Raw genomic sequence first — 25,032 nt, forward strand, 5'->3', positions numbered from 1 at the left:
GTGTTACAGGACATATTTTTACTTTGTCACGTCGTCCTTTTCAGTCCCTCTGCAGTGAGACACGTCACAATGTTTTTTTTCTCTTCTACAAACTTTGGTCTTCCTCTTTATCTCAGTGTTTGCTTTATCAACCTTGTGAATAATGACTGAAGCAAGCAGCACTGTGACTGAAGATCTGCTCCTCTTGACAACAGCTCAACAGGCAGAAATAACATGAACATTCACTGTTGCCTAATCAGAATACAGAAAATTAGATGTTAGGTGTTTGAAGAATTGGAAAAGTCAAAATCAAATTTCACATCAGTGTGCAAATCTCTCCTAATTCAACCTGACTTTAAAAGTGCCAGGACTCCAAGCGGTTTGTAGAAAAGACAGTTAGCATATACAGGAAGAAGAAGAAGGAAAAACACCCAGACATTTTCCATCGTGGTATGACTGACTTCAAGAGGGCTCACAGTACGCCTCTGACGAGTAATGTCTGCCATGAATTGAAAGTGACGCGCAAACATGAGCAACAGCGCTCTCTTGTGGTAAGGCGCAGGCAAATGAGAAAACAGAAAGAAAAAAAAAAGAAAGGACAGTGGTGTGGGAGGAAATGAGAGATCACGAGTGAAACATTTCAAATATTGGCTTTCAAATACAGGGTGTGGTTGCTAATTAAGATAAATAACTTTCATTGAGGAAATGTCAAATTACAAGCAGGATGCAACACAACACACTTTAGTTTTTATCTTATTTCAATTGGGGAGGAAAATCCTGCATCCACATGTTGATGTGCCGTTACTATGGCTACCAAATACATATATATTGAATAACTAGGTTTAAGATCGTGCATTGACCTTCCATCACAGGGATGTTAAATATTACTTAATGGTACTAAATAATACAAGGTTCTAAAGTCACCAGCATCAAAAAGGTAGATGCAGATCTGTGTGTATGAGACAACCTTGAATTTTTTTTTTTTTTTTAATGCAAATGCATTTTTGTGCCTATAAATGTTTGAACCCCCCCCCCCCGAGTCTGAGGCTCGTCCATGAGAAAACAGCAGATAAAGAGACACTGAGGGAGACAGATAAAGAGATGTGCTCAGCCAGCCTGTCAGAATCACTTCAGCATGCCTCTGCAGGATCTGAATCATGTGCTTTTTTACATTTTGCAAGCTAAACTGTGTATGTGTGTGTGTGTGTGTGTGTGTGTGTGTGTGTGTGTGTCTGGCTGTGTGTTTTGGATTTTTCATACTTACAAGGACCAAATATTCTCATCGCACAGCATTAAGCATAAAGAAATGTAATCTATGAGGACATGTTGCTCTCGCAGCCAACTACTGTGACAGGTCCAAGGTTAAACTGTTATGGTCCTTGAGTGACCTCGACTCACCCAATCTGCGCCTCCACGCGCTCACCATGCCTGCAACAAGCGAGACCAGAGACTTCTACACACTGCAGATGCTTTTCACAGCAGTATGCAGTATGAAACTGTCAAATCGATTTATTTTGCAGTGTGCTAGGCCAGGCTTAGCCGGTGTCTGGTTTTGGAAAGCGGAAGTAAATAATAGCACGGCTACCGTTCCAGCGCTTTGCAACGTGGGACACAGTAGGCGAGGTAGACTGGTCTGATGCATACTGGAGATTTTTTCCGAACAAATACGACATCCGGGAATTTTTGGCATACTGCAGATTTTGCCTCTACTTTTGGATGCTGGATTTGGACTGTTGAGCCAAGCCATTTGGCTACCTGGTGTCAGAGAGTCTCTCCGTCTCATCTCATGACTGTCTGGCTAACTCTACTTTCCTTAAACCTGTCTTGATGAACTTTAGGTTAACAATTTCCCACAATGCATATTGACAAGTGTGGGGTGTGGACTTGCTGATGTCAGTGTCGGCGTCTGAATTGGCAAAGGCAAATGCTGATGAGAGCTGTCTCTTCCAGGATGCCAATGCCCCCCGGCCACAAGGGGTCACTGAATGGTTTGGAAGCTGTCCAGTAACACAGTTTCATCTGCTGGCTACTGAGCAGCCTCGTTGGAGCTGTTGAGGGTTAAAAGCATTGGTCAAGGGCACTTTAGCAGCTGGAAATGTAACTCTAAAGTCAAGTATGTCTACTCCCTGACCAGCCCGTCACAAGCCTATATCACACACTATAAAAATACAGGGGTGTCTTCAGTGAAGACATTTTTTGTCTGTCCAATCAGGTGTCGGTGGAAAAGGGTCCCAGTGACATCTCAAGGGAGAAGGAAATGTGCCAATCATCAACTGCCTCTCAGCTGATCTGACACTGGTGTTCTTAATGTCCTCAGCATCAATGCAAAGTCTGGGGAAGCTGCTTTTAGTTGCAGGCTCGGCCTTCCTGAGGATCTAAGATGTGTTCAGTCTCTTGACAGTTTTTTTAAGTACCTTTTCTTTCTGCTGTCACCTTCCAGTGAGAGCTGTCTCTTATTCATTGAACATTTTGCATGTGTTCTTACTGCATGCTTATTGTGAACGGACCTTGAATGTGACATTTGTTATTTCTCGTTCATCTTTTTCCTCGAACTATTCTATAATTTGGAATAAAGTTTGAATACAGCAAAGTTTGCCTTGCCCTGGCTTTACTTAGCAAAACAAGAAGCGATATCTGACACTCTTATCACTGCGGTATACATGTTTATTCCTGCGTGTGTGTGTGTGTGTGTGCATGCGTGCATGAATACAAGTGCCCGCAGGATATGGTTTAGATAAGTGTAATGTCAACTTCCTCTTGACACAGAATACCTTACATGTTTGCAAATACGCAGAAACACGGAGACAAATGGCCTCTATCACTCTGGAATTTTCTTATTCAATTGTTTCTCAGAATGTTGTCTTGTTTAGGTTGGATACGAGTCCAGAAATTTGTGTTTGAGTGTGTGTGTGTGTGTGTGTGTGTGTGTGTGTGTGTGTGAGAGAGAGAGAGAGAGAGAGAGAGAGAGAGAGTGAGAGTGTGTGTGTGTGTGTGTGTGTGTGTGTAGGCAGCTGACCCTGGTGTGAACAGGGCCACTGTGTGAGACCACAGAGAGGCCATTCTTCACTACGACACAAACACTCTCACACACACTACACACTCACATACCCCCCCCCCCACACACACCCCTCCCTCATACACACACTCTTAATTTATCACATTCACTTACAAACACACATACAGAGGGTGCAAGAGAGTCACTTGCCATCGTGTTGTCATTCTCCATCACTCACACACACACACACACACACACACACACACCCAGCGACTGTGTGCCACCACATAATGACCCTTATTTCACCATGCTGACTGTGACTCACTGGTTCAGGCAGGAGACTGGAATGTCAGGCTCCATCTCGTCAGTATATTTTACACTTAAAAATACAAGCACACAGGTAAAGTAAAAACAAAATATTGTAGTTATAGGGAGATGGGCGGGAGAGCCAATTAGGGATGAACACAATTTAATTGATAAGGTTAAACATTGTTTGGAAAAATATTGTTTTGCGTGTATTCTTCGATATCCAAATTGTATCTTCAAAGCTGCCGTAATGTAACATTACCCTACATAGCATGACAACACCTCGCTAAACACAGCGCCGAGTGTGGCTAACGTTAGCAGTGCTAGCACCAGCAGCCCGCTCTCCTTGCAGGTTAATGTGGTTCCGCATTGCTCGAGTGGTTGAGTTGGTTCTATGCCAGTTTGTTTCCGACACAGCCGACATACATGTGAGGTGGAGTACGACAAGGCGTGGAGTACAAAAACTGTTTTGTTTTGTGTGTATGTTTCCAACAAATGTGTCGCACAAAAGCGTAGCTGCTAGTGAGTTGCTGGACCAAGTAGCTAGCACATAAGGTTGCTAAAATATTACACATGGTGTGGGCTAATTGCTGGGGAACCTGTGTTAAGTTAGGAGCGTCTGTATTCAGTCTAACCCTGCTAGCAAGCCTCATTTCCACCTGCATGAAGTCCGGCGCACACACACAGGCGGCACACAGCAGGCGTTGTTCAGTGTACTCGGCCAATGTTATTTGTTTCGTAGAGAATCACACTTTTGTAAGACACTTCGGTTTCCGGTTCTCTGATTTCTGATGTTCTGGCAAAAAATTGACACGGTCATAGGAGGAAACGCACGTGTGTAATTCATATCATTAAGGAGTGGACCAGCATTTTCCAATACCAAATACCTGAACTGGGATACTTACATTGAATCCAGTAATCATTCATATTATTAATTACGCCTGTGCTATTCATTTACTTATCACGTATTTGCAAAGTGGATAATGATGACTGACAGTAACGCACGGACACACGTGGAAAGATTGTGTACCAGCGCCACATATGGGCGTAAATACTGTAAAAGCGGGGGGGCTGCTGAGGCAAAAGTTCGCCCTTGTCGTTTTCCCACTGGGGTTTACTGGATGTCAACTTCTCCGAGTCGCTTTAAGAAAAAAGAAAAGTCAGCAGCGTCAAGTGAAACGGAGTTAATGCAACCAGAAACAGGGCGATACTCGTTTCACAATTAAGCATACATGTTGTAAGTGTAACATTTGTGCTTGAGACAGAGTAAAACTAATAAAATAAGAAAAATAAATAAATAAAATAAACATGTAGTGAAAAAGGAAGTGAAACTTCCAAACGTCTAGTGCAACTTCCAATGCCTATAGGGAATTTCGATATTTCTAATTGTTAATGTTCTGGTATGACGATTGACTTTCTGTTACATTTCTGATCATTTCTGTTTCGTTTCGCCTCTTCAATGAAATAGAAATAAAAGCGCAAATCTGTAAAATGATACCGGGCTGCTGGGCACGTTTATTTTGAAAGGCCTTTCCGGAAGTGGTGTTGTGTTACGCTGACTGACGCTTGACGCTGCTAGCTAAACTTCAGAATGGATCCCACAAGAGGAAAATCCGTTAGTTTGTAGAGGAGAAACTGTGACCGTCCATGTCTTGTCCACAAACATCAACCCGCTGACAAAGTTATCGACGGCAATGTCGAGAGAAAACATCACTCGGAGTTTGGACAGCATAGACCTCGCTGCTTTAAGGGTAAGTAGGAAAACGTTGTCCTGCTTTTTAACGAAATGTTTGAGTAAACACTGGAGGATGTGGTGGGTGTTTCTTGAAACTTAAACGGCAGTTTCAAGCAACAAACTTTACGTTTCTTGAGGAGTCAAGGGTGTTTTTTTTTTTTTTTAACTTGTCTGACGGGCGCCTCTCGCTTTATGTACCGTTAAAGAAACGTGTTGCCGTTTCCTAACTTGGTGTGTAAAGTGTAGGGAGCCTTGTACCCTGTAACATTGTGCTCTCTGTCTGCACGGTGCCCCTTTGGGTGAAAGTTTACAAGCTAACAGTGTTTACACACAGGGTTTTCCTTTGGCTGAGTGGCTGAAAGGTTGACATGCAACAAGTGAAAGCCCACTGAGATAACCCTTGTGTATTTATTGACAGAAAAACTAGAAAAATGCATTCTGGTTAGTGGCACGTTGTGTTTTAACCCAATTCACATAAATATAATGCTTAATAGTACAGCTTAGTGGCCTTGTGCTAGTTTGTGGAAATGTTCTGTAGAGCAGTATTCCTGTAATACCTCTATGATATCAGTGTCAAGGCAATGTGCCTGTGTGACTCAAGAATGTTTCTTATTGTCATGTCATGGCGTGTCATATGTCTATAGGTGATAATGTTATTATAGTCAGTGGAGCCATGGCCTACAAATTCAAATATTAACGGATTGTCAATGATTTTCCAGCAGTGTTTTCATTCCTTGCAGCTGACAATGTTATCCACATTTGCAGTCCCGCTTCCTCAGTCCCCATCCCAGTATAACACTGCATTGTTCTTCTCCGTTTGCCCTTAGTACTGAGTATATACAGCTGTTTGTCATAGTTTTGCTTGGCATGAACCTGTTGCACTATGTCTTTGCTTTAATGTACCATTTTCTGTACTGTTCGTGCACTGGTCTCCTCAGCTTGCAGCATACTCCTATCAGATCCTCTTTTCTTTTTCTTGACCATGTTTTTATTTTTTCTAGGATCCAGCAGGTATCTTTGAGTTGGTGGAGGTGGTCGGCAATGGAACCTACGGTCAGGTGTATAAGGTTAGTACTCCCATGATGCTTTTCTTTTCCATTTTGGTAGTTTTTTGGACTAACATAAACACTACGGCAAACTGTCTTACTGATACAAACAAATGTACAGTGCTTAACAAGTTTATGAGACCACCACCCAGTGTAAAGTGTTTTGCCACCGCTGCCCTAAATTAACAATATTGCTGAATACCAAAATATTTTATGTTTCTGTAATGGTTAATCCACCAGTATGTGCAAGCCAAGCTCTTTAATCAAAATTATATCTTTAATGCTAAAATATAATTGTTGTTGTTATCCATGAATTCTCAAATTTACTGTTTTACAAAAAAGCAGGAAAAAATAGTAAAGCACATTATTATTTTTTTGATTGAGATGCCAAATTACAGTTATTTACTTGCATTCCTGAACAGAAAAATTAGTTTTGTGGTTGCAAGAATGCAAGCTGTTATCAGGGCCAAAGGAGGTCATACAAAATATTAAGATTTTGGATTAATATATGTGAATAAGGACTATTTAGTTGTTCCAGTTTGTTATTTGCCTAATAAATAACAATACAATTTTTAGTTTGAAACAAGTTTTTGACAGATTTCTATCAAAACACTGTTTACATGGCACTAAGTTAGATCATTAAAGTTAAAAAAAAAATTTAAAAAACACCTGACAAGCTGCACCCCATAAGCCTCCAGCAGCCTTGACACATGCAGGCACCCAGTAACTGAAACGTCACTTCTGGTAAAAAGTACTATGTCTACTTCCAGTTATTTAGGAAGAAAAAAGGAGAAATTCTCAGTTGACTGAAATATCCTGTAGCTCTTACAAACAGAACACACACCAGCATCTACAGCATCTGCAGCATCTTTTAAAGGCCCTGGGTGGGGTTCACTTCCTTATCGCAATATCTGTTTGTGTATGAGTGGTTTGTGGTCGCAGGAGGTGTTTAGTCTTATTTAGGTCTGTGCAGCTGGTTGTGCCCTGAGTGCAAGTCATGTTCACATGCTTCTGCAATACCACAAACTGTGTGTTACTATACCCTATGTGCAACAGTATCTGGAGGTCATCTCGGGCAAATGATGATCAGGTCATTTTTCAGACATGTATTGCTTTGTGGCCAATCAGTGTGGCACAAATATATTAATATCAACAACAACTACTACAATAAGATGGCTATTAAACAGTTTTAGAAAAAGTGCCTTTGGCGTGGTTTCTCAGAAATGTGTTCTATAGCTTAAAAGGTATAGAGTAGAGGTTAAAAGTTGACGGTTGATTGAATGAATGAGGTCCATGGATGGTTCTCACAAGTGTGTGTGTGTGTGTGTTAGTGTGTATTAGACAGAAGGTGGGTGTGTGCCTCGATTGCCACTTGATTTCCTGAAAGAGGAAATGTTGCAAGAGATGCACACACAGGACAGTAAGGCCTGTGTTGGCCTTTACACAGGGTCCCTAAACACGGGGGTAGAAAATCACAAATTTCATCCTCTGACTCACATTCATTGATGCTTAAACAAGGGGAAACCTCCAAATGTGGATGAGCAGTCTTATTGAGGGTGACTTGCAGCAATGACTCTGAGGTTTTTCATGTCAAGATCCCACAAACAAGGCAATATAGACTACGGACCACGGCCCAATTTAAGCATCACTTATTTAAAGTAGCTGCCACATTAGAATGAACTTGATTTACAAGCTGTTAATAGCACGTGCTGGTTATGTTGCCTTTGAAGACTTCAATGGCTGTCTCTGCCAATTATTCTGGTCATGTTTTTTGTCCATGATGTGAACGTTTCATGTGCTGGTTGTAATACTCATGACGCACTCATGGTCTATCAACACACACAGTAGATTCTGTCTTGTTGTAGGCAAAGTAGTAATGATAGTTATGATAAAATGCTAACAGGCAACCTTAATGAGGAGGATTGGGCAGATCTGTTTCCCTACAGTATGCACACACTCATCAGAAACTTAATGGTTGTGTGTGTGTGTGTGTGTGTGTGTGTGTGTGTGCGCGCGCGTGTTTTCAGCCAGTGAGTCCCATCATGGGAAACCAGGACAGGAATAGGGCCCACAGAACAAAGACTCATGCACACACACACACACACACACACACACACACACACACACACACACACACACACAGCGCCTTAAGAAAACAGTTAGTTGTGGATTGATGTGAGTGCAGGAGATGCTGACAAAGCATCTGGGCTTTTCCTCTGTTTGTTTTATATGTGTCGCATTTTCATTACATTGCATTTTAAGCATTTAGTAATCCAGCAACAGATGCTCAGGTCTGAACCTTAAACCTCCATTACTGTTATGTATGTTAATGAGAGCAAGTTAAAAAGATAAGAGAGTACAACAGAGGAAGGTTAGTTACAATTCCCATGCTGTGTCACTGGGAACCGGGCAGAGCAACATCATGCCAACAGAAAATGTAACTATACCGGGCCTGGAAGTCCCAAAGACATAGCATTGTGAGACGAATCTGTCATGGATTTATATTATAGAGTCACAATGTGTGAATGGATACACAGCATCGTATATAGTATGCAGCCATGGGCGGAGATGCTGAGGTCACTGTCACCATGGTTTTTGTGCTAAATGTAGCACATTTCTTTTGCAGTTGCAACTAACTTTGTTCTCACTAACAGTGAATTGTGTTTGTATTTTATATATCCATTTGTTTTTTGGTGTTGTATAAATGTTTGGTAGAAGGCAACAGAATGCAGGACCCAAATGCCAAAACAGAGAAATGGCTGGTTTTGTGAAAAGCAGTTCTATTAGGTCTAAAGTTGATTTACAGTCGTACAGTTAGGTAAGGTCAGTCAAGTCAGTCAAACAAATCGGATGGCGGCAGGCAGCAGGTCAGGTGCATCACGCACTTGAAGAGAAACTTCAGAGATGTTCTTTATTATTACGATTAGTTTGCCAGATACACCACCTCACGTAATCTCGATTGATTTCATGGGGACGCAGATGTAAACAAAAGACTACAACAACTTGCTGTAGTGATGCTTTGCAGTCAACACGGGTTGTCTGTTCTTCAGTGAGAACTGGAGGTGAGATTTTAGTTTTAATATCTGTCGACAGTTGTATGCGAGCTAACGTTAGCCTCAAGGGCCAGAATGAAACCGTTGCTTGGCAACACCGTCAGCTGCTCCGGCGCTCGTCTAAACTGGTGTCTCTCATTGACTCTTGTGGTCCCGCTCGGAAAGTACGGACGTAATCATCCAGATTTTAACTCGCAAATATCAGAACTGTTTGGAATGATCGGGGAGGCCAAGATGAGTCTGCGAGCAGTTCAGGAGGTTTAAGAGCAGCCAAGGTCCCAGACCAGATTTCTTCTGAGCCCGGCTTTAGGGTGAAGAGGCGGAGGAGGGAGTTGTGCAGTTTGTTGTGGTCCCTGCTGCACACCGCACTATCCACCGTCTGTTGTTTGGTGTAACGGTTTGTAGTTCAGCGTATGTTGCCAATTAGTTCTGCTCTAAATTGAAGCCTTACAGCTGACCTGTGTCGAGCATCAGGAGTTGATTGTAGTGACTGCTACATTTTACCATTCCTTTTTTGATTCACTAATTGCCAGTTGGTCGCCTGATATAATGTCAATCAAACCCTGGTGTCAGTGGGAGCTGACACTGTACGAAAGTGAGCCCCATTAGCCTCATTTTCATTTTTAATCCAGTGGAACCGCCTCCTGGTCAGCAGACAGGATTTCCTGACATGCTAAGACAGGCACAATTAGAAGAAATGGAGAGTCAGATGGAGATCGGAGAGGGCTGGGGAAAACAATCAGGTCTTTTCAGCCTGAGGAACTAAAGAGTCAGGAACTCAAAGAATCTTCAGTGCACTCGTTTTTTGCATTTCCACCACATCTCAAGAACTGTGACAGTTAGAGAAATTAGAGCAATAACACATTAAAAAAAGCCACCGTGCGGATTGAGACATCATTTTTGCACATAGCGTAACAACACGCAGTCGTCGCTGTTGTATGCGAGGGATGTTTGAATAGATGTTGGAAGAGAGAAGTTCAGATGTGGAGAGCGTAGGGAGATTTGATACACATGAAAGCGAAAGGCAAGACCTGAAGTAGAGAGGATATGATAGGATTTTTTGTTTTTTTTTTGTGGTTATTTGTGTGTATCGGTAATGAAACTTGTGTTTGACCGGTCCGTAACATTCAGCACTGCAAACTCCACCCATATAGTTTTTTAGCAGACTGGAAAGCAGCACCATGGTAGCAGGGAGGTTTTGTGGACCCGGGTTCCTGCAGCCTAAATGCAGGTAAAGTTCCTTAGTCCCTTTTTAAAAATGTTCCCGGAAAGGTTCCTGCGGTCAAAAAGGAAGTGGTCCAGCCTCGACAAGACAAGCACAATCACCCCTTTCTCCTCTCATTTCTTGTCTTCTCCATTACTATAACCTCAAAACCCCCGTAGTCAACTAGATTCTTGTTCTCTTCTCCTTTTATAGTTCATCTTTTCCTTTGAATCTCTTTATGTTATCGTCCGAAATACTTGCACACAAGGACAAAACCATTTGTGTCCTACAGATGCAGAACACACACACATGCACATTAGTATTAAAGGATGTATTATGTGCTGTAGTAGTCACATGGCAGTAGTATTGCAGCCCCCAGGACAAAGAAATCCATCCCCAACTATCTTGGAGAGTCTTGGCTTTTTAGAGAAAGTAAGTAAACAACTTAACAGGAATGTGTTGGATTATTTGTTTTGCCATGAGTTATCGTTTCCCCTGCCCATATGTAAAGAAGGCAACATTCAGATGTACGTGTACGTGTAAACTGCAAAACGTGGCTTTTGGTTCAGTAGATGATGCACAGACGCAATTTCAGCTGTTAAACTTTTCAAATAAACAAAGTTAGTGAGTTGCTTTACTAGACATACTTAGCACTGCATCACCGAGGCATACACTCGGCGTGCTTCTCTCACTCACCATCTAGTCATCATTCTCTCACACACACACACACACACACACACAACACACACACACACACACACACACACACACACACAGGGCGTTTCCCTGTTTGCAGAAGGAACTTCCCTTCCCTGCTGTAGAGTCATCTGTGTGTGTGTGTGTGTGTGTGTGTGTGTGTGTGTGTGTGTGTGTGTGTGTTACAATGTAAAAATGTCAAACTCCACTAAAGCTAAGCGCCACGATCACTGCTGATGCAACACTGGGCTGCTCTGAGTAAAGCAAGAATTTGTGTTAGTTAGTTTGACAAAACTAATTAAAGTAGAAGTGTTTTGTTTTGTCAGACTGTGTGTACGTGACCTGCATGGTTACATCATGTTCATAGCATGTGTAAGAAAAAAATCAAAACATATCGTTAACATTCATTTGTTGGTGAGGAGTTAAGAACTGCTTTCTGACTGTATTTTAGTTTAGCTTTGCTTGCATTGTCTCAGTAAATCTTGGTGACACCATGTTGGAACATCATGCACAGCCATAACAGCTGGCTGTAATGCAATTCCCAAAGTGAATCACATACACTTCCTCAAATCATTCTGGTTTGAATAGCATCACTTCCCTTTCTGTGACCCACATTATCATCATTCTTGTATTACTCATGTTCACTGACTTGCAGACCAAAGTGTAAAAACTTCCAAAAAACGTTGAGAAAACACCAGCCTTAGATAAACCGGAGGGTGTCTCTGTGTTAAAAGGCATTCAGTTAGAAAAGTACAGCTCAGTTTTGCAAAGTATTAAACTATTACACATTGTTTTTAAATTTGGAAAGTTGAAATTAATAACTTGTTTTGAAATCAAAGCCTTTGATTGAAAGCTAAGCATTTGTGTGTGTGGGTGAGCTGAGAGAGACAGGAAACATCCTCCAACATGGTGTAGAGTTGCTGTGCTTGTTAGAGGTAAAAGAAAAAGAGAGTGGGGGGGGGCTGCAAAAGAAAGGAAGGCAGAGGTGAAAGGCAGAGAGACCGAGAGGAGGGGAGGAAGGAAGAGTGAGAGAGACAGATGAAAACTAGAGAGAGAGAAGAGGAAAGTAGCCCCCCCATGAGGCTTCGAGCTATGGTTTGTGCTGATTACCCGTGTGTGTGTCTGCGGCTGTGTGTCACAGAGCAGTGAGGCTACAGGGAAAGTCCACTAGTTAGAATATCCTCAGAAGTGGCTGGCCTCCTTACTGTACTTTCCAAATGCCAAAACTATAATTAAAGGTACACCAGCGATTCAGTATTGCTCTCATAACACTTGGGGGCAACCGCAGAATCAGCTCTAATCGTTAGCCATCAGAAAGTGAATTATATTATCTATAAGATCTTCAGTTTAATAGTTCAATCTGTTCTTAAAATGTTGTAGTCTATATTTTATTTCCAAATCATCCTACCTCAAATATTGGATTAAAAAAACCAGATGGTTCCTCCCTGAGCCATACTGGTAAATACATCTTTGTTGGCTGACATTACACACAAACACAGTGGGGGCTGCTTCATTTTCTCAGTTCTTTTCATACAACTTTTCATTGTGCTTTTAGTTATACTCAATACAGTGTCAAACCAGTCCAGCCCTTATGGCCCTGTAGTGCCAGTCAGTGAAGGGTCCATGTGAATGGAATGGGGGGGTGGGGTGTTGTTTCTCTAGGAAAGTGCAATCTCAGACACACACACACACACACACACAAACACATACACACACACACAAATACAGACATGCAGCCTTTAAATAGCACCATTCCTACATGTAGTTTGGAGACGAGAGCTGATTAGCGGTGCAGTCCATCCAAGCACAAAGTACACATATGTAATTTACAGACTGTTCTGGAGGGGACGGACAGAAAGACACAGAGGAGGGAGACAGAGAGACAGCTAGAGAGAATATTACACAGAGAGAGGGGTGAGACAGAAAGTTGGAGACTAGCAGAGGGATACATTAAAAGTGTTTCTCTCATTTGTCCCCTTGCTGCCTGCATTATAAATGTCCCTGTTGTGTCTAATTAGCATATGTATGAATGTATTATAGTAACCTTTTCACTGACACAATATTTGTAGTGTTCCCTTATTGTGCCACTGTGTGTGTGTGTGTGTGTGTATGGATCTGGATTTATTTGTGTATGTGTTTGATTCCTAGCTCTTAACGTCTTGCCGTGTGTGTGCATGAGTGTGTGTGATTCATTGGACTTCAGTGTCAAAAAGTGCAAAAGCTTTCTCCAATTAATTTTCTGGTGGAGAGCAGAGAGCCCTTTGTGTGTGTGTGTGTGTGTGTGTGTGTCAGTGCTGCATATTGTTAATAAGTAGGCCCAGTGGAGAGTAGAACATTTCACATTTGTAAGTCGCGGTGGCAGCACAGCCAGCAGACACCATTGAGTCTGAAGGGACAGGAAGGCCATTTCCTTATTTATCACAGTCAGGCCAATGGCTGCTTGTGTGCCACAATTCTTTGCAATTACGGAGACAATGTCCTCTACTTGGGGACCGAATCAAGGCCGGAATGAACAGGGGTCAGTGAGCCTGACGCAGTGCATCTTACTTCCATATATATATATATATATATATATATATATATATATATATATATGAGAAGTATATGAGCTAGGTTGTTATCTGACAGGGAGTCTGTTTCACGACTGCTGATTCAGCAACGTTTTCAGTACACTTTATTGTGAGACAAGTTTCTACCCTTTAATTCTGGAGCTAAAACATTTACATGCATGTTAATTCCCGTTTCACTTCGGCTCTCTATATGGATGATTAGCATTATGTGGGCTGGTGTAGTTTTAGTCTTAAATAAATCTGGAGGCTGTAATCATACCCACCATAATAACTGAAAATGCATAGTTTTATGTGTTTTGTATTTATATGTCGTCTGAGTGACGCTGAAGTGATTGCTGACTCTGATCCAGAATGGTCTAACTAACGCACATTCCCGTCATAGGAAAGTTCCCACTTCCCTTTTGCGTCGACATTCGATTTTGATGTCCAGCGATTTCCAATCAAATTCTTCTGCCAGATGTCTCTGCCATCTTCTGATTACTGCTGACGTGGTGGACAGACAAAACAAGAACAGGTTGGGGAAGCCTGACACAGTTCCTACTGACAGTGAATGGTATTGATTGTAACTGATTTAATGGAAGTTAAAAAAGTGCTGCCCCTCACACTGCGTCCATTCAGCCGGGTTGTGACTGATGTGTTCGAGCTGCTGAGTTCAGTTCTTGGAAACTCCTGAAGACTTCTCTGATGTTGAAATACTTGATTTAGAGACACAGGTTTCAACACACTGCTTTCCTCCATGGCCTGCTCTCTCATGGAGGAACTGGTCCCGTAAGTAATGTTTTGTCTTGGAGGGATGTAATGGGCAAATATTAAAAATGCAGTGTTTATTTTGGAGTTCTCCATCCATCTTGGTCTCTCAGTGTTTCTCTGATTCCCTGCGTCTGTCTGTACCTGAGTGTTAGCTGACTGACTGAGTATAGTGGGATTTGTCATGCCCTGTGATCCATTTTATACACACACACACACACACACACACACACGTTCAGAGCCCTGTCACACATCACAGCTTAAAGGCTTATAGAGTCGCTACTTTAGTATCTTGTCAGCTTTCTGACTCATGACAAGGTTTTCAATTTTCTCCTTTTTCACCTGACTGCACTTTACAGCTCTCTCTCTCTCTCTCTCTCTCTCTCTCTCTCTCTCTCTCTTGCATCCTGTCTTGTTCTTTCTGACTGTGCGTCTCATGAGAAGATGAAATTAAGTAGACATAACCGTGTCCAGTATTGAAAATGATATCACAATCCAAGTAGTCACTCAAAAGAGGCGTTGTAATATATGTGTGTGTGTGTGTGTGTGTGTGTGTGTGTGTGTGTGTGTGTGTGTGTGTGTGTGTGTGTGTTACTAAAGTGACAGACACACATTACAGTTGTTGGGTTGATTCTAGTTGAGATCATGAACAAAAGTTCAATTAAAAGTTGGACCATGTGTGTTAGATTCTGGGTGTTTTTGAGTTATAATCTGTCCTTCCTGGCGAGATCACTTTACACACTTGTTTGCACAGTTGCACCTGTGGCTTCATGAATATGAATCTGTGAAGAATATTGTCGTGAGCCTCCCAACGTGTGATGATTCATTTTTGTTTTACTACATTAGTCACTCTTTCGTCAACACCCCGGGAAGGTAATATTGCAAATTCTGTGCACGAAGCAATCCTTGCTTGGCGACCATTTCGAACATGTTTCAGTGCAGGGCCACAGGTCAGCTCCCTCTGCAAAGCTTAGTCCACAATTTCGCCCAAATCTGGGGGTTTTTTCCTTTGTTTTTTATGTGTTTTGCATGCAAACTGCAGCAGAAACACATAAAACAAAATTCCTTAGATAGATGTCGATTTCTGTTTTGGTACAGTCAAACGTGAGAACCGACACGACTCTCATCGCAGTCTTCAGTGCACAGTGCTAATTATGTTGTTCATTAAATCTTTATATGTGGAGCGTTTAGTCTTTTTAGCCTGTTGTGACCTTGTTCTTCATGTATTTCTCCAGGGTCGTCATGTCAAGACGGGCCAACTGGCAGCTATCAAAGTCATGGAAGTCACAGAGGTAAACATGCATTACATTTTTCTCTGTTCTCTCCACCTCTACCCCCCCCCCTTTCTTCCTTTCCCTTCTCTTTCTCATCTTTGGTGAGAAAAGTTTATCATTGAATGTAGACCATCCAGTGAAATGAATCTCTGTGAAAATAGTTGTTTAATGTGTTCTGCGCCTCTGAAAAAAGAAAAAGAACTCTGATGATGTCATCAGGGTTATCTAGGATTGGGCTTGAGGCTTAAAATGCATGAATGCAGCCTGCATCACGAACTGGACTTGTGGGGGTTGAAAGAAGCAGCCATTTAGGAAGCAGGGGGTCTAATGAAAGATTGAGTTTTTTCATGGGAAACATAGGATCCAGTGTTTTTGGAGTTTGGCCCATAATAGGGACAAAAAGTCGGGATATCTCAGCCTCTGCTGCATCGATTTTGACCATTCTCTTAATCTGTCCCTTGTGTCTGTGCCCGGACTTTATGGTAGTGCAACACTAAATTGCTGGAGTACTCTTTAAATTGCATTTTTATTTCTGGTATAGATCTGACCTCAGTCTAGATTGATTGTCCTGTATCCTCCCTTTGCAGAAAAACAGAAGCACCCAAAAAGGAAAAATGTGCGCATTATATTTGGTGTCATGGAGGTGCCCGTCTGTGCATTTACCACATGTCGGTTATCTATCCATGTGATGTTGAAGATGGATAATTCAAGCGCACTGGCTGATGTCATTTGGTTTTAAAAGTTGGAACAGTTTGAGAAGTTTCAAGTAGTGAGTCCACTAAAGGATTATCACATAATAGGCAAGACACAAATGAATTTCCAGAACTTGTAAAATCTTTCACAGGACAATAATTATGTTTTTGTGGGCTCTGCTGGCTCAATGCTGCAGTATAATTCAGGCACTTTGCATTTCAATGGGACATTTAGGGTGAAAACAGAACAGGAGAAACTGTTGCCAGCATCCAGAGAGACAAAGAGAGCCATAAAATATCAGATGACAAGAGAGAAGGAATGAGTGTAATTAGTCAGTTGGTTTTAAGGCACCAAGCTCGCAGAAGTGTTTGAGACCTTCCTGTTTAATTCTCCTCCTGTTGAATTGTGTCTTTTTTCTTTTAACTGACGTTATCCCTAAAACATATTTGATGGAGGTATTTCCTTTAAACAATTTCCCTCAGAAGCAAATAAAACAACTGCACAGCGTTTGCAGATATTTGCACTTGTGAGAAGATTTTAAAACCCACTATTGGACCAAATGAGTCATTTTTTTTGCAGTTTGTCTCTCTCCTCTTTCCCAATTCAATTCTCTCTCCGCTCATGCAGGTAATTGAAGCGATGGAACTTCTATGACAGCCTCTCCTTCCTCCCTCCCCAAAGCATAGACACACAACGAGGATCAAACAAAAATCTACTTTAATATACCGCGAGCCAGACAAAATTAAATTACACGAAATGGTCTCGTCTTTCTTACAGTTCTCTGAGTCCCACTAACATTTCTGTTTTGACCCAGAAGTAGTTTTTTTTATTAGATTCCAGGTGAGTTTCCTTGATATTAAAGTTCTCTTCACTTTTGAGTTTTAGAGCCACAGTCTTGGATAGTTTTGGTGATATAAAATATTAATGCAATTCATCACACTGTAAATCAATTTGAGGATGAAAAGATCTCTCTGATGCTGTGTTTTGAATGTCAGTGGTGGGGTTAGCCTTACAGTTATATATCGATTACACCTTTAGCTCTCGGTTTGGGTGTAAAGATGGAGTTGATTTGACTCTGTGTGCTCTGCTTTGTGGCCGAACAGCTGTACAAGTGGACAAACAGGGGAGGTGTGGAGGTTTTATTTTTTGTATTTTATTGCTATTACATATCTTGTGGTTTACAGATGTAGAGCAGAATGGGGTCAGATGTGGGCTAACAATGGCAGGTAGTTGTGAGGCATGCTAGCCATAATGTAGCAAAGCTGAAACGAGTAGCTGATTAATCAACTAATTGATCAACAGAAAATTAATCGGCAACTATTTTCAAAATCGATGAGTCATTTTTAGGCACGCTGTCGGCCTGGCTCCAGGGAACGGATTTCCATGAAATTTTGTACACACATTCGTGGTTCCCAGAGGATGAACCCTACTGACTTTGGTGATCCCCTGACTTTTCTTTAGTGAAATTTGTCTTGATCCTGTGAAGTATCTCAGCATCTACTTGAGTGATTGGGAAATGAAATGTACAGACGTTCATGTTCATGTTGCAATTTTTTTAAACAATAATTCTATTGAATGTTGCCTATATTTCACACATTCAAACAGATCATAATTGATAATAAATGGATTAAACAATGAAAATGTCATGTCATGTTTTTCATAATCATCAGAGGTAAATAAACAACATTTCACATACTTCACATATTTAACAAAGAAATCCAATAAAAACACATCAAATAAGAAGAAAGAAAAAAAAGAAAGTAAACAATTATCTGCAAAATGAATGCCAGTCAAACCTCCCCAGCTGTACTTTGTTTTTAGTGCTAGTTAGTGTACAATAGCACGCTAACACGATAAACCTAAATGATGACCATGGTAAACATTACATCCGCTAAACATGAGCGTGTTGGGCATTGTCATTGTGAGCATGATGTTCAAAGCACTGCTGTGCTGTGTACAGTCTCACAGAGCCTCTAGCAAAGCTGGAGACTCTCAGTTGTTTAAGCCAAAAAAACAACATTGCACTGCTTCTCAATTGGTCGTATTTACTGCTTTTATTTGTTTTGTGTGATAGGAATATTGTCATGGTCATTTTTCACCATTTTCTTTTAGAGACCAAATATGTCATTAATTCATTGGGGGAAAAAATGTAAATAAGAGTTAAGTTAAGTCGTTTTTGTGCAGTTTCTATTGTGTATTACAAACTGAGACAGACTTCATACCACAAATCGGCTTTTTGCAGAACTGGACACACTGGTCTATTTCCTGTTGATGGGTCTTCAAACTCTGCAGTAGGAAATGCTGGGCTGTTATCTCCCCTCTCTCTCTCTCTCACACACACACACACACACACACACACACACACAGACTGCAGACACAGACAGGAGGCTTTGGGCTTCAGATGGAGGTGAAAGTTCAAACTCTGCCTTGTCATTTTCTTCCCTCCTGTCCTGTGGAGATTTAAAGGAGGTCAGTGACTGGGAGAAGCTCTCTGTTGTTTCCTCTTTTCTGATAAACAGCCACATCCAGCTACTCCAGCTTCACACTCCTTCCTCCACCTCTCCTCTTCTTCTCCTCCACCTCTCCTCCACAGTCCAGTGTAAATTTAGGGGTTCAGTGAATTGGAGAAGTCACAAGTCATTTCCGGGATTTATAGTGAGACTCTGTTTCCTCTGCTCTGTCTTTACTGTCCTTGGGTCTCCTAACACTGACCAGCCTTGGTGGTTTGATGAGAAATAGCAGTAGTTGAATTAATGTCCAATAGCCGGGTGGAAGGTCATCTAGAGGTTACACGGCAGTCTGATCAGAGATGCCATCTGTCTGGACGTGTACGTGTTTGTGTTGTATGAAAGGTTTTACAAAGTGCCACCTTTCAACCTTTTGTAGATAAGCCTCAGCCTACAAGCAGGATGACACATGTCATATTTTTGATGTATAGTTAAATGTAATTCTCAATTGAAGTAGCAGGAAGTGAGGATGTTGATCCAGAGTTTATCAACAGACAAACACATCTTCTTTCTACCTTAAACGCCCATCAATCAGTCTGACATTGATGTTTTTCTTCACCCAAATATACTGTACATGGAGTTTGATTTCTACTGTATCTGTTGTTTTGTTTAGGAGGAAGAAGAGGAGATCAAACTGGAGATCAACATGTTGAAGAGTTATTCCCACCATAGAAACATCGCTACTTATTATGGAGCTTTTATTAAGAAAGGTCCTGCTGGACAGGACCACCAACTCTGGGTTTGTAAACTATCAGTCTCTTTCTGCCTAAGTTATTGCTACTGAGCCACAAAGAAAGAAGAAGAAATGACTAATTTCTTATGAAATAGCTTCTACCCTTCTGGCTTTATTCTGAAATGATCATATGTTTCTGTCATATTGTGTGTACTCAGAATCCTTCATGTAATAATTTCAGTTGTTTTGGCTGGTACCTGTGTGCCTGACATCTCTGTATGTGTCCATGTAGTTGGTGATGGAGTACTGTGGTGCCGGCTCTGTGACAGACCTGGTGAAGAAGACCAAGGGGAACTGTCTGAAGGAGGACTGGATAGCTTACATCTGCAGAGAGGTGCTCAGGGTAAGGTTGATGTAAAAACACACACGTACTGTATACTCACCACCACTGATATTGCTGTGATGCTATAGGCTTATGTTATGTGTTTGAACTTCATTATAAAGACGTATCATTTTTGTCCACCCGCTTGGTTTTGTGGAGGGCTCTAAATACTACAATACCCATAAGCCTCAGCCACCATTGCTATGCAGTCTTGTCACAGGTATAAGCAAAGATATTCTATTACAGAGGATGACGCATTACAAGCTGTGCCAATGGTATGAAACGGTATACACATTCTCCTAAGTGGGCGTGGCCACCTCCCCACCGCCTTATCTTGCCTCTCGTTTTATTCGTCTAATAATATTACATTTTTCCCCCCTCCAAAAACAGTTAAATAATAACGATAATAGTGTTATTAAGCAAAGAAACACATGTTTCATTTCAGTTCTAACTTTTAATTCGCCGCCGGTGCAGCACTAGAGAGATAACTCTCGAACAAAGTAAAAAAAGTTTCCAGATTTGTTCGTCTGAAAAATGCGATTTTAGTGTCAGATTGTTCGGAAGATATGTGGCTTCAGAAAAATGGGTCCAATATTTATCACTTCGGTGCATATGGGGGCGAAAGAATCGGTCATAATCTGTAATCTCGTTCACTCCCATTGGAGTGAAAAGACTGCCGCTAGTCTCCTAAATGGGCGGGGTAGAAACCTACGTGACGCTGATACAGGAAATTACTCTTTGAGTTGGGAAGTCTCCTTTCTAAAACGTCTCTGGTGTAAGTCAGAGCAGCAGTAGATTCAAAACGCTTTGTTTTCTGAAGAGGAAACAAAACACTTCACCATAGTTGCCAAATTCATCCAAAACTGACCCAGAATCCCAGATTGAAATGACTTAAACTGCAAAATGTTTTTTCAGTGAAGTTTTTAGCTTCCACTTGACATTAGCAGGGTGCTATACAGTATATTAAGCTCGGAGTGGATGTTTCTTACTGAACTGCTCACTGGAGCCAAGTTTCCATCCAAGTTCCATCCGAATTTCCAGGAAATCTACTGTACGGCTGTTATGTGTATTAGGAGCTGGCTAATCGAGGTAAAAGTTGGCGAAGAAAAGGGCAGAGGAAGATCCTCAGGAACAAAAACAGTGTAGAAAACGTGATGGAAAGATGACATTTCTGCGTGTTTATGTTTTAATGTGAGGAAGGTTACAGTCTCCTCATCGCTCCTCGCAGATCTGACGTTTTCATCTGCCGCTATCTCTCATCTGTCCAGTGGAGCGGAAGCTCTAGTGGACGTTTAAGTCGCATGCTTCATGTATGTCATGATAGCGCCAAGCGTAAAAAGTTTTTTTTGCGATATTTTGACTTTTTTTCCCCCAAAACTACCAGGCACCTAATATTGCTTGTGCAGAAGATGAACCGTTCATACCTGAAATAACCCTGCTCACTGTGCAACTCTATAGAGTAATGTGCGTACATTAAGTAAAGGTGTACCTGCTGTTTTGTGCTGCGTCCTGCGTCCATCCTGAGCGCACTGACACAAATCCCTGTCACTTCATTCCTTAGGCGACCGAGCAGTTGAACCCACAAGCTGCAAATAACTCTCACAAACACACAGACAACATACACAAAGAATCACTGGTGAACTTTGTTTCTGAGGTGTTGTTATGGTCGAGGCCCTTTTTAGTGCTGGGAAAAAACCGAGGTAGTAATTTGCGTGTGGATGCAAAGTAAAGGCTGGATGAGTTGCTGCTGCTGTATAGAAGAAACATGATGCTACTTTTAGCGTTGGACTCTTTGCCAAAACATCAAAGAGAAGAAGGCGAACCGACACTGATGCTTCTTTATGTTCGGGGATCAGTTATCTCCCTCATGACCCCCCTCCCCCGTGACTCCGGGGGAATTGATTTATTTTTTTTTTCATTCATATACTTTAAAGGCCAGTTTAAAACATGTCTGTAAGATGTTATGGTTATCATTACAAGAGATCACAAGGTCCTGAGAAAGATTCCGGGATGTTTGCACTGCTTTTCGGCACAAACACACACATTCACACACACACACACACACACACACACACACACACAAACAGCATATCAACTTATATCAACTCAGTTTCATCATATCGGTCCTTGATGCTGACGTTATCAAAGACGAAATGAAAGTGAGATGATTTTTTAGCCAGTAAAAAAAACACTTGAGAGACAAAGGGCTCTGGACTGTCGCCAGTGTTTTCCCTGCTGCTGTCAGCCAGGCTGTCTCCTCATTGTTTCAACACCCCAGCATGCACACACACACACACAAACACACACAGACACTCAGCATAGCATGGTGAAGTCATTGTCTGAAATAAGACTCACTTCCCCTGTTTATTTAACCTCCTTTGAAGAAGCGAGAGTACATACACACACACAAACACACATTGAAACTGTGCCACTGATTGGTAGCTGGTGCTGCTTGGCCACTCTGCTACCTAAAGCAAGGTTATTTTGAATTGTCTTGGAAGCAGCGCAACAAGCTTGAAATTCTGCTCTTTTCTTCAGCCTTCCTTCAGAATAAACACATAATGCTGCTACTCTTTCACAGGAGTGTGTGCGACTTCATATTTACAGTGATCGTGCTCATCTGACTCTGTGTGTACGTGTGTGTGTGTGTGTGTGTGTGTTTATGTGTGTGTTATGTTTGTCTTCCAGGGTCTTTCCCATCTTCACTCCCATCATGTGATTCACAGAGACATTAAGGGACAAAATGTTTTGCTCACTGAGAACGCCGAAGTCAAACTGGGTATGACACATCGACACATGCACGTGCGGTATCCCTCTCGCATGCGCACACCTCCAGGCAAAGCTGTCGAACAATCGCACAGTCACGCATGCATAAACCACACCGCCACAAGCACGCCTCGTAAAGAAGCAAGAGACTGTGGTCGCTTTGTGAAATTGTCCTACGTTTTTTTTATGTTTCAGTTGACTTCGGAGTGTCGGCACAGCTGGATAAGACGATCGGTCGAAGGAACACCTTCATCGGCACTCCCTATTGGATGGCTCCGGAGGTCATCGCCTGTGACGAGAACCCCGAGGCCACATACGACTACAGGGTACTCAGACAGAAGTAGTTGTGTTTCCGGCCAACTTTAAGCAAATTGTTAGTTAGTGTTGCAAATAATTAAGTTAATTCCCATCAACAAGTCGTCATCTTTTTCGTGAAGGTATAAATATGGCATTCAGTGGTACTGTAGAAGCTAAAAACTAACAACGCAGAGACAGCAGTGCTCTCTCACCCACACGATTCATTCAGTGGCTGTCCTGATCAGGGATCAGATAAACACCACAGCAGCTCGGTGCGTGTGCTGCATGATTGTATGTGTTCTGTGGAGTCTTTAATGAGACTGAGAGGATGACGGCCGATCTTAAGTGTAACTTCAGCTGACGTTATCTCGGGGGACAGACGGCGTATACGCTGCACAGGCCGCTTACTGACGTAGTTACACTTGGGAGGAGTAAAGATTATGCATGGAATTGGATTTCAATCCATCTCAAATGCTTCTCGGATGTGTGTTAATGGGGTCTAAGACTACATCAGCTTATACTCAACATCAAGCGTTTTCATGACTATTCATAACAGAATTTAACCCTTAGTGACAGAAAATCTTTCAAGCGAGCCTAAAAAGTCTTTTGTGATGCGGAGCAAGCTTATTATAATATTTTCACCAAAAGGTTTCCATTCACTCTTCCTGATTATGTACTGCATATCATAGTTTGATTGTATACACTTTACTGGGAGGAATCAAGACAATGACTTTTGAAATCCAGTACATCATTGGAAGGAGTCCACTGATTCTTTGATTCGTTTGTAAAATGCCAGAAGTTTGGCTTAAAGTCTTGGAAATAGTTTCTGTAATTCCTGGATCTGTACTCTCACACAAACCGCTTTACTGTTTGAATATACAGAGGACATCCAAAGTTTACAGGAAATGAATAAAACTCGAGCTAAGCTTTGTGTGTGCACCGGCCTTAACCTTTTCCTGTCTCTCTCGCTCTCAGAGTGACCTCTGGTCTTTAGGCATCACTGCTTTAGAGATGGCTGAAGGAGCCCCTCGTAAGTTGGAAACACACACACACACACAGTATATCGTTTGTTTTTCTGTATGTATATTTCCCCTCCCTTTCACTGTTCCTGTCTCCATCTATTCCTCTTTCTTTATGTCCCCTCCCTTTCCCATCATCCCTCTCTTTGTCTTTCTGTCCTGATCTCTCTCTCTCTCTCTCTCTGTCACTGTCACTGTGACTCTCTCTTTCCCTCTCTGACTCTCCTATCTCTTTTGTTTGCAGCTCTGTGTGACATGCATCCAATGAGAGCGCTGTTTTTGATTCCCCGAAACCCTCCACCCAAACTGAAATCAAAGAAATGGTAAGCCTGTGAACACACTCATAAAACACAACAGGATGCAGAGGGCAGTGTTTAGGTTTTCTCTTCTGAAAACAGGGCCTGTCTTTGTTGTGGGTTTCATGCATCAGACAATCAGACAAGAGATACCCCAACACTCTCTTCTCACAGAGAAACTGAAAGCTCAGAGTCACTGGCATGTTCAGCAGGCAACGAAGTAAAACTACCAAACATACATGTGATACATTTGGCCTTTTATTAAAATGGACAAAAACACCAGACTCATATGTTGTTTCTGCCATATTTCATCTTAATCAGAGTGTTGTTAGTAACCCCTCTCTCTTTCACTCTCCTCCCCTGTCATCCTGTCTCCTTCTCTTCCATATATAATGGATGAGCTCTCAGATTGAACTGGCGGTTGAACTCAAGCTGTCTTTCATTCAGTATTAATGTCATCAGAAACACTAGTTCATAGGACAGCTTTTAATAGCTCCAACAGTCCGGGTTACGCTGCGCCTTCCGGCCCGTTTTACCTCAGGGCCTCCCGAAGGCGGCAAGCAACACCGAAAACGAAGCAGCAACACGTATTCTTTCCCTGTTTTCTTTGAGTTCAGAGCACAGTCAGCACACCTCTCGAATTCTAGGAGCGTTTCCGTCCGCAGATATTTTTGACAGGATTGTCCTCTGTAATACTCCAACAAGTGATTACTGGTGTGCATACTCTAGGTGAGTTTAAACAAAGATTTAAGCTTTAGGTGGCATGTTATAGAGGCTGTCATTGATTTAAACAT

At 41.9% G+C, this 25,032-nt stretch overlaps 1 protein-coding gene across 1 annotated transcript in view; it reads left to right on the forward strand.

The window, feature by feature from the left end:
• The first annotated feature begins 4,974 nt into the window (after window positions 1-4,974).
• Window positions 4,975-25,032, forward strand: part of LOC139291105 (mitogen-activated protein kinase kinase kinase kinase 4) — a 53,227-nt gene continuing 33,169 nt past the window's right edge. Inside the window, exons 1-9 of the mRNA XM_070913027.1 lie at window positions 4,975-5,031; window positions 6,017-6,082; window positions 15,567-15,623; window positions 19,419-19,544; window positions 19,771-19,881; window positions 22,549-22,639; window positions 22,822-22,952; window positions 23,899-23,953; window positions 24,187-24,265. Of these exons, the coding sequence (XP_070769128.1) occupies window positions 4,975-5,031; window positions 6,017-6,082; window positions 15,567-15,623; window positions 19,419-19,544; window positions 19,771-19,881; window positions 22,549-22,639; window positions 22,822-22,952; window positions 23,899-23,953; window positions 24,187-24,265 (773 nt within the window). The remainder of the gene's footprint in view (window positions 5,032-6,016; window positions 6,083-15,566; window positions 15,624-19,418; window positions 19,545-19,770; window positions 19,882-22,548; window positions 22,640-22,821; window positions 22,953-23,898; window positions 23,954-24,186; window positions 24,266-25,032) is intronic.

The sequence above is a fragment of the Enoplosus armatus genome, chromosome 10, assembly GCF_043641665.1.
Source record: "Enoplosus armatus isolate fEnoArm2 chromosome 10, fEnoArm2.hap1, whole genome shotgun sequence".
In the NCBI taxonomy this organism is placed as follows: domain Eukaryota; kingdom Metazoa; phylum Chordata; class Actinopteri; order Centrarchiformes; family Enoplosidae; genus Enoplosus; species Enoplosus armatus.